Here is a 10,611-nt window from a genome sequence, read left to right as displayed (position 1 = left end):
GATAATTACTAGCTTTGAAGGCCCCCCATGGCCCTCTCACAGAGGCATTGAGAGCAGGTGACTAGATCAGTAGCTAGGGATGGGAAGGCAGGATGTGGAGTCTTGATCAGGGAGTACACTGACATCGGCACTGTAGATACTGTTATTGGACGCCGCTTAACTGACAATGTGTTCAAGGCAGGCTGAACGCCAAGGTGTACTGGCAGGATTACAGGAAGTAGTCAAATGTGATAAAAATCCGTAATCGGCTATTCGCAATTCGCTTGCTTATATTTGGTGACTACACCTCAGTTTCCTCCACTAGGATAGGAGGATGGAAGAACTGTTATCTGTAATTAGGGAAGAGATTATAACTTCTGCAATTAGTGCTAATTAGTTACGCCATTAAGCTAATGAGAACTCGGGAGACATCTCCCGTCACGCAGGGTGCAGTCGCACCTCCACAGATCTCCAGTATCATCAATTGATACTGGTAATGGCTCAAAAGGGCCTCCACTTACGGGCTATTCATGCCCGTGCCGCCTTTTGGGTGGATTAATCTTCATCAATCAATCTAATGAGAAGTAGGAGTGAGTATAATGTTTGTACTCGCTACAAGAGAATGGCAATGGTGGACAGTAGTAACACACTTAAGAATTATTCAATAATAAATACAAATTTGTCCTTCACCTATGGTAGAGGACAGTCTCCCTGGAAGGATTCAATTTACATGAGATTAAGATTAGGATACAAATATATCTGGCAATACGGTGTTGATGTCAGTGAAAAAGATATAGGTCCCGTGACACAATGAATTAAATGGAATACACAGAGGTATATATATATATATATATATATATATATCCGTGTTAAATATGCTGCAACTCATAGCTAGCTCTTGACCTTTACTTTGTGATCTCTTATATAAAATAAGAAAGCAATAGATTGCTGGGGCACTTAAGTTTGTTAAAAAAAAACTTGAAGCGGCGGTTCATCTTGCACGAACTGCATCCAGAACCTGTTTTTCATACCGTGCCTGAGGGTGAAGGCCGGGCTCAAGCTGCCACAACACACACCGTTTTACCTATTATAAATATTGTGTAGCCTTTTATAATTTTATTTGATAAAACAGTATTCTCTAGAACTTAATCGTATTTCGAGTAATAAGGCAATTTAATTGAACGGTCTTGAAGTTATGCATATACTTTGTCCTAAAGATATTTGTGCTTTTAAAATATTATATTCCCCAATATTTAAGTTTTTATTTCTTAAATTAAACTAAATTCCTGTCATGTATCCATAACTTAGTAAAAATATATAATATATGCATTTCTGACTAAAATTATATTTGTATTGTGTTATTTTTACTATTTCCTGTAAGAATAATAATTCATAAAGGAATGTATTGGGTGAGGCGCCGGCGGCACCGGGCACCAAGAACGCCTCAGCACTAAACCGCTGGGCATAAACAGGCTAGTGTGGAGGAACTCAGCTTCCCGGAACACCTTACCAAGATGAGCGACAACGAGCAACCTGACAACGCCAAGAGGATTAAGCTGGATGTTTCGTGAGTGCTAGTGTTAGTTGTGAGAGGTGTCAGTGGGTGTGCGGCGCCTCCCTAAGCGGGCTATGAGCGCCGTCTTGGCCCCGAGACGTCGTCTTGGCTCGTGCCAGCATGTCACTTGGGAGATGATCATATGGTAAACGCGTCTTCCGCACAAACAGCATTTTCTGAGCTAACAAACGGCATGTATCGTTCGGCAAGGCAGGGTTGAGTTAGGTTTGAATTTTTGTTAGCAAGTCGTAGCAAAGGCCAACGTCCCCGAATCAAAACCCAGGAGCCCACGCGGGACAGAAACGGATGGGCACGTTTCCTTTTCCCCTGATGCCTGTGTTCACCTGGCAGTGAATAGGTACCCAGGAATTCGGCAACTGTTGTGGGTTGCATCCCGAGGAGAGTAATCAGTAATATTTGACTGAGTAGAACTTTGCTAAGCCTAATAGGCTTTCTTTCCCAGAATATGGGGAAACTGTAAGGTGTACAGTGATGTGGCTTCTCATTGTTGGGGATAAGGAAGCCTTTTGGCTTATGAAGGTCTTCCAAAGACCAATGATGGACCTTCCCCAGGATGCAACCCACAATAGCTGCCTAACTCCCAGGTACCTATTTACTGTTGAGTAACCAGAGGTATCAGGTGTAGGGATATGCACAAGTCTTGTCCTCCATGGGAATCTAACCCAGGACCAGTCAGTTGGTTAATTACACTATCACACTACAGGGCATCTTGTGTGCAAAGTAACATGTCTGGTCTGTTAAGTAAGATACAGTCACAGCGTACCCAAGATGGATCACCAACATATTTTAAAACTTAACCTAACCTTACCTAACTCGATGCAACTATACCTTAGAACCAAGCTGACCCAATCCAACCCTACACAATGTAACCCAACCTAACCCAAGCTAACACAACCAAATTTAATGATATTTATAATTTTTACACTTAAATTAAAAACTGTTGAAATGCCTGTGTGGAGTTTGACCATAACTCATTTTACTTCAGACACATTTGTTTTCTGATAGCATTTGGTGTTTTGCATTTGTTGCAGATATTGAGTATTGTCCTATTTAGTCTTTTAAGTGTGTGGATATCATAGATTTTTATCAGTGCCCAAAGAGATTACAGTTTTTATGAATACAAAAAAATTGAAAATAGAGTGGTTACAGTGAATATTTTTTTTTATTTATGATTATCTAGTTTTAGGATATATTCCATCAAAGATTCAGCTCGGTGTTGTAGTGATTCCCAACCATTTTTTGTTTGGAAGAATCCAATATTTTGTAAAAAATTTGTGAACCCTTACCTGGTTAACACATTAGGTTTGACAGGTAAATTATGGAATAGATGTGTAAAGTTGTAAGGTTAATAAATTCTAATTAACTCATATTTTTCAATAAAATATTACAAGAGTTTACGTCCTGTTTCTCTTTATTACTGTTAATAAAAAAAATGAGAACATTTCACCTTTCATCGCTTACTGGTTAGTTATTGTGTATACACTGTATTTTGTAATGATAAGTGTTAATGTAATTGTTTTTATAAAGGTTTTAATGAGAAAGTTCCATTTCATTGTTTTATAATTTACATTCACAATTGAAATAACTGAATAGCATTTTTCAACAACTTATTTTGTGCTCGCACTCATTTTGTTATTACTATTATGGTAATTTTTTTGGTCGGTTACAAAAAAGGTGGCAAGTTGTAATGTTCTTATAAGCTTTTGTAAATTCTTGCAGAACCCTAATATGGAATCACTGAGGTGGTGTATGCTTTTTTGTTCTGAGCATAATGCTTAGGGGTAAATTGCTCTGACGTGTACATTATTACAAATAGGCTCCTGGACTTAACCACAGCGTAATGTAAACAAGTACAGTTAAAGTACTTTTAACAATCATGTATTTTTACTAGGAATGTGATACATAATCTTTGGTAAATCTTAACATATCTTTTGCATCATATTTTTAAATAAAACATTGTTATAAATATCTTGATTTTTTAGACTTTGAGTTTGTAACTTGTGTTGCATAGTGGTTTTAGGCTACCCATACAACAATACAGTACTTTAATTAAATTTTCAACTGTGAAATTAAGTTTGCTGATAAAATTAAGCAAAGCTTACCTAACCTAAATTAACCAAACCTACACTAACATAAACACATCACCAATCAAGAGGAAAAAAATTTGTAAATACAGTAAGTGTTTACTGGAACACATTAATTTAATTACTACTTATACAATAAACTTTTGTATTCTCCTAATACTGTACTAGGTATTTTCAGATGACATTATTAAGGTCTGTGCTAGGCTAGGTTAGGTTAGCTTAGGTTTAAAACCCTCACTCATTAGATGATGCCAAAACTCCCTATGAAGACGATCGCCCTGGGGCAATGCTGGATTCCGCTCATAAACTATTGCCTAGCCTTGCATAAGACATTACCCTGTACCCATCTGTGATTGACTTGTTAAATCCTGTTGGGGAATAGGGCCTTTTATTTTATAGTCAATAGTGTACAATATTTTATTTGACTTGCAGTCTTGTTGGGTTATTTTTCAAATTGCTGTATTTGAAAAATACTTTGGCTAGTTATCCTATTGTCCTGTTATTAGCTATATACAGTATATGAAATTTATTTACTTGAGGCTAAGATAACATTGAGGATTGATATGTCTGTATGCAACTTTGTTGGTCTAAGTTGTTAATTATTTAAAAAAAATGACGAACTGTAAAAAGCTCTTAACTAACACTTTGTAATCAACTTAACCTTGATAACTTCCTCCAACAGGGTAAAGGAAGAAAATAAGTCCCCCAAATTACCCGCCCTACATGCCCACCGTAAGAAGAGGTCAGCAGAAATTAAGAGTGGTTCACAGCACACTAACCCCTTTATAATTGGCTGCTATTTAACAGTAAAATTCTGCTATTGGAAAGAGGTTCCAGCAGATTGAAATCTAACCCTGGCTTCTAGCATCTAACAGCTAAATATTTTTTAGCTTTTGAGTTCTGTATCTTGCTAAAGCTAAACTTAACAATGCTTAGCTTAATCTAACATGAAATCGTCCAAATTCAATCATATAGTGCTTAAGGTACTGCTAAGATGATGTTGATGTTCTTGTAAGGCTAAACAAAAATTGCTTTGGTATGCTATAATTTTAATTGGGCAGAAATTTTGTCTTAACACAATACAGTATTATATTGAATGGCTTGCTGCAGATATTTATGGTTTATTTTTTAATGAGGCTTTCCTGGAGAGAGTTTATGTAATTTTCTCTGGCTGCTTTGGGTTGGGACCTAATCTTAGCTTTCAGGACATTTGAATTTCACTGGTGATGGACTCAAAATTTTATTAGCAACGAGTACGTTGTTATAAACCACACTTGCTAGTGAAAATGAAAAACGCTGATTTGTTGCATAACATCACTATGAAACATAATAATGAAATTATTGTTGATAAAAAAATTCTCTTGGTTTTCATATTTTGCACATGCACATCACTTCTTGTAATGTTTAACTGAAAGGTAAGATGTTATTGTGATTTACCCGTGTGACATCATGAAGTGAAGTGTGTGTTCTATATTTACAAAGATATTCAGCTGTTACTACTATAATGGTGGGAGATGGCAGAAGAAAATTACCAAATATGATCTATGATCTTGGCTATTCTGATTAAGGGTACCTTTACCTAATCTTACTTTACCTTGACTTTGCTTTAAAATCACTTTTTTTTATGTTAACTGCTTAGGTAGAATATTTTATCCCTTGCATAAATATTTTGCTTCCCCAGGACATGGTGTAACTTAAAGTAGCCCCTCAGTTTTCTTGCATTGAATAATGGCTTTCATACAAATATTTATGTAGTTTTGCAGACCTCGGTTTATTAGGCTGTGAATAATATTGAAATGTACCTTGGCAAGAATTGATTCTATGCCAATTCATGTAATATGAGACTCATGTTGCTCTGATCTCTAAATTACATTTTATGACGTAAAGGTATTGAATGAGTGAACGTTGAATTAATACATGTCCTGTCCCTTGTTCGCGTGTTTGTGTATTATGGCTCACATAAATTTAACTGCAGTTCTTGTATGAAGTCTTAACATATTACAGTATTTCAATTGCTGACTGCTTCATTTACTCTAAATTGTTATTGTCATCGCTACAGCCGTTTCCCAATTAAATGGAGTGGGAAGCTGTCAACACAGAAGTAGTAGGGAAGCAATATAGTACAGTAAGTGGTTAGATGTCTGATGTGTGAAATATTTAGTGTAAAGCAATTAGAACATTCAAGGAGGAGGAATTTTTTTATTATTATTATTAGAAAACCTTAAATGTCATCCGTTGTGAGTGGTGCAAAGTACAGTACATTTAATTTTTAAATAGAAAAAATATCAGCCACATAGAATTTATTTGTTGCAAGGGTTGTGCACACGACAGCTCACCAGCTTCTAAATATTAATGAAATACATTACTTATTTAACCCCTGCACTGCGCACCTGTTACATGTGACAACCCCGTGGTGAGCATGAAAAAACTACATTGATTTTTACCTATTACAGTATTGTTAATGGGTTCCATGATCACAGGAAAGGAAAAAGAAATTTCACACTTTGAAAGAATTCTTTGCTTCACCACAGTCAATGTTGTCACCAGTTTGATTATTCCTGCAGCAAATACTCTGGGCAGGTTGCGCGGGTCATTCAAGCGGCAAGAGTTGCCTTGGATAATTATTTTCTTTTATTTCAGTGTTGTCGACCTTTTTTCGACAGGTCAAAAATAAAGTCACGGCATATATTCTACAGCAATAAAAGTTTTTACTTTTATTGCTGTAGTGCACTAGGTTATCAGTCAGTTGGTATACAACGAAATGTGTTGAACATCAATACACACAAGTATATTTGTCACTAATGTGCACACGAAAATAGTTTATTTACAGTAAATTACAGTACTACTGTATTTTTAAGTTTATATAACCCTGTCACACACACTATGTACATGTTTATACTCCATACTACTGTATGCAGAATTTATGGAGGGTGTGATAATCCTGGAGCGCTTTTTCTTTGTGTCAGGTAATAGTAACTATTTTCCATACCTTCTGTCTCCGGTATTTGTGTCACTTGTGCCTTTTGCCCTTTTTCCTTAGAAACCATATACTGTATTCAAGTTGCTGTGTCATAAAGTCTGCTTTGAAAGCCAGTCTGTTCGGAGCAGCATGAGGAATTGTTCAGGTGGTAACTCCTCTGGTTGTAACTTGTCCTTCTTGACCAAATTTTGCAAGCAGTAATGACACAATGGCAAGACTAAACACACACACGCACACACTGTTGATTTCCTGCCTGATTTCACTAAATACACGTAACTTCAGCATTGTTACATCCACAAGGTGAAAAAAAAAAATTCTTTGTCCACTTGGCTCTTTTATGCACACATTCCACAACACCAACCATCATGTCACATTTATCAACCAAACACATTTATATTATTTTACATGACGCAATTTGGTTTATATATTTTACCTTTCATTGTATAGTTGACCTTGTCACATCAGTATCTACCATCTCACTAGTGTGAATTGTGGCCAACATATTCACTTCGCATCTGACTTTCTGCCACTTAGCACTACTAATATTGTCACTTTTTCTCAAATGATGTTTACCTAGTGAAATACTTTCATCAAAATCTGGCATTTCTCTCCTTTGTGACTTAACTGTGCCATATATTCCAGAGCTATGGTCAAGCAGGAACCTGGTTAGCAAGCAACGTATAATAATTGCATATAAAATGTGGCCCTTGTTCAGCTATGGAGCCATCAGCTTCTATAATACACTGCCTGAAAATCCACGGTGTTACTGGGAATGTCCGAGTTGATGCCAGGATAAAGTATCATGTCTATCATCATTCAATGTTTCTCAATCACACACAACTAAGAATTTTAGTCGATATGTTTGGCATTTGGAGCAGATATACTGCTTGAAGCAAGATGTTCTTTGAAAAAGAACAGGTGATTATTCAGTCGCTAGGTTTTGACCTGGTATGTAGAAATCGTTTTACTTTCCATTCGAGTCACTGAATATGTTCCTCGATTTTTACAGTTCATCATCTTTGTAATCTACATTTGCAAATGTAGGTATTTGTGGGACAAAGTTGGCAACATCACACAAGAGCACACGTGTGCTGCCTGTGGCACTATCTCCACCACCACCACAACTACCACCATGGGCATGAATCCAACCTCCAACAAAACTGCATTGGCTGGTAGATGAAGCTCTTCTAATATGCACTGAGCAAGCACGTACAGTTGAACTTCAGGCTAATTTTCCCTCAGTTTCCTCATGTGACATCACATGGTGTCATTTTGCAGGTTGAGGTGCTGATCTTCCCTATGTCTATGGGGCAAAGGAACAGGAAGTGGCACAGCTGCTATTGTTGTCAACCACCGCTACTGTGGCAGCGGTGGAGTAGACCGGGGCCATGACAACAGTGGTGTAAGCTTCGTCTTTGAAACACTGGTTAATAAATTTCACTATCTGTATCACTTATATCTGATTGTTGTGTATAGTTTTTGTCACTAGCAGGATCATCTACATCACTAGCAGTTTCATGTGAATTTGCTTGTCAGTGAGTGATGCTGTAGCACGAGTCACATGGTGCTGTGAGCTGGAGGCACATGCATTGCTCATAGTTGTTGTACGCAAACCAAGGCCTACCCATGATACAGTAATGCGGGAGCTCATGATTTTTCTCCAAGATGGCAACCGTTTACTGGAGGCTTCAGGCATCATAAGGTGCCCCATTTACTGTGTGGAAGTTTGAAATCTTATGCGAGATCTAAAAATGACCTTGGTTGATGTGCACCACTGATGAAACGATCCTAATATATGCAGTTGAAGGGTTAACCAGTTGCTAATTGCCCCAAGTCGGCTGTCATTCATGCCCAGGCTCGACTCTCGGCTTGAAACACAAGCTCATTTCTCAGGGATGCATCTCAATACACCAAAACAGCAAAAATACCAGTCATCGAAGCAATAAAACAAATGTTATGAATCTGATAATAGTTATTAGCTTGTCAGTTAAAATGCTAAATTGATCATCCACTTCTAAGTTCTCACTAGTAACTCTCACACACACAAACAGTTACCTTTTCTCAACCAATGTTACTTTTAACCACATTTACTTTCACTAGTCTCATCACACATGACAAAACTTTAAACTAATCTACACTGTATACATATGTATATACTGTACTGTACATTATTTTTCTGATCATTTATTATGCAACCCCCATACTTTTTATGTGAGTAGGAGTGGAAAAGTACACAGGCACTTCATGGAGTTGGGAAGTGAACTCCTATATACATATAATGCATAATACATAAATATATAATGAATACACATATACAAAAAATATGTACATTGTATATGCTATTTTTAATACTCTCATTTCTCACTCATGGGGTGGGAAGCATCAGCCTATAGAATAAAAAGGTGAATGATATATTAAGGGAAAGGTATATTAAGGTTATATATATTATGTATACATAATATACATAATATATAATTATGTATCTTGTATACCAAAAAATATACATATCACTTGGCTATTTATTATATCATGAGTTATTCGCTCATGAATAAACAAACATAACTACACTCTGAGTAGTCCACAGTAGGAACCCACTGCTTCATATGGCCAGGTGTACAATGTTCCCCGTGATGTCATATTCACTATTGTATGTACAAATACATTCACTCTTACAAAGCACTTCCACCTAACCGTGTGCATTGTTGACACACACTCCCTGCTTCCGCACACACTATGGCCACCCTTCTTTTACCTATACCCTGTATTTTCATTTGAAAAATATTCCTCACCACTCAGATATCATCTATTCATTCAACATACCCAAACCATCTTGGTATGGTTTGGGTATCAGTCTATTCTAACACACATGCTTTTCAGATTATCAATTTCAATTGTTCTAACTCTTGATTTTATTTGTATACATTCATAACATACTCTTGTCCCGAAACCAAATGTAACAGCATGCACTACCATTCATTCCTTCAAGCACCTTAGTGACTTACTTAGTTTTCTGATGGGGAGGGATTAGTTGTGGATGTGCTGCATCTCAAATGAAATCAATGGGAAAATTTCTGTCCAGCCTCCTAGTCAAAATATTAATACGTGTAGTATCAAAGTTGAAGATCTCTGTGGGCCATGCCATTCTGCTGGCTCCTATATGGCCAGTTCAGCACTTGTTTCCAGCCCCCTCTTGCAGCCTGCAGTTAGTGTCACTACCAGTCTTTTGACACCCAAACGATTAGCAGCCAGACCTATGTTGAGGTCCTAGGGCAGAAATGGGGTCCCAGGCCAGTGGTGGGGGTCCCTGAACAGAAGTAGGGTCCCAGGCCAGTTGTGGGGGTCCCTGAACAGAAGTAGGGTTTTAGGATAGTGGTAGGGGTCCTTGAACTGTGGTAAGGTCCCTGGACAGCTGTGTGGGGGTCCCTGGACAGCCGTGGGGGGGGGGGGTGGTCCCTGGACAGCCGTTTGGGGGGGGGGGTCCCTGGACAGCCGTTTGGGGGGGGGGTCCCTGGACAGCCATGGGGGGTCCCTGGACAGCCGTGTGGGGTCCCTGGACAGCCATGTGGGGTCCCTGGACAGTTGTGGGGGCCCCTGAACTGTGGTGGAGATCCCAGGACAGTGGTGGAGATCCCAGGACAGTGGTGGAGATCCCAGGACAGTGGTGGGGGTCCATGGGCGGTGGAGGGGTCCTAGCTGAGACGAACGTCGACATGAGCAGGTAACCTGAATCACTGTGAAAGGAGATGCTTGCCTGACTGAGAACGTGAACGTGAAGGTGGAGTGTAGCTCTCACTTTCCACCATCTTGTGGTCGAGGCGGGGGATTTGATATGAAAGAGGCCACTGAGCGGAGGACTCGCAGAATACCTTGATGGTACTTTATCCTGATGGAAGTTCCCCCCTCGGCCCTGTCTGACCAGTCCCAGTTGGCGGTCTGGTCAAGCAGGCTGTTAGACGCTGCTGCTCTCAGTGTGACGTATGAATTACAGCCCG

At 38.7% G+C, this 10,611-nt stretch overlaps 1 protein-coding gene across 3 annotated transcripts in view; it reads left to right on the top strand.

Moving 5' to 3' along the window:
• The first annotated feature begins 1,396 nt into the window (after positions 1-1,396).
• Positions 1,397-10,611, top strand: part of LOC123775106 (Adenosine kinase 2) — a 32,169-nt gene continuing 22,954 nt past the window's right edge. Inside the window, exons 1-2 of one of the 3 annotated variants that reach the window (XM_045769992.2) lie at positions 1,398-1,546; positions 4,322-4,381. In XM_045769992.2, coding sequence (XP_045625948.1) covers positions 1,494-1,546; positions 4,322-4,381 — 113 coding nt within the window. In that variant the 5' untranslated portion in view covers positions 1,398-1,493. Of the gene's footprint in view, positions 1,547-1,593; positions 1,680-4,321; positions 4,382-10,611 lie in introns of those variants that run through there. The other 2 variants (XM_045769999.2, XM_069322048.1) reach the window with 2 other exon arrangements.

This window comes from Procambarus clarkii, chromosome 10 (assembly GCF_040958095.1).
Source record: "Procambarus clarkii isolate CNS0578487 chromosome 10, FALCON_Pclarkii_2.0, whole genome shotgun sequence".
Lineage (NCBI taxonomy): Eukaryota > Metazoa > Arthropoda > Malacostraca > Decapoda > Cambaridae > Procambarus > Procambarus clarkii.
This window is presented reverse-complemented; position numbering and strand designations above follow the sequence as displayed.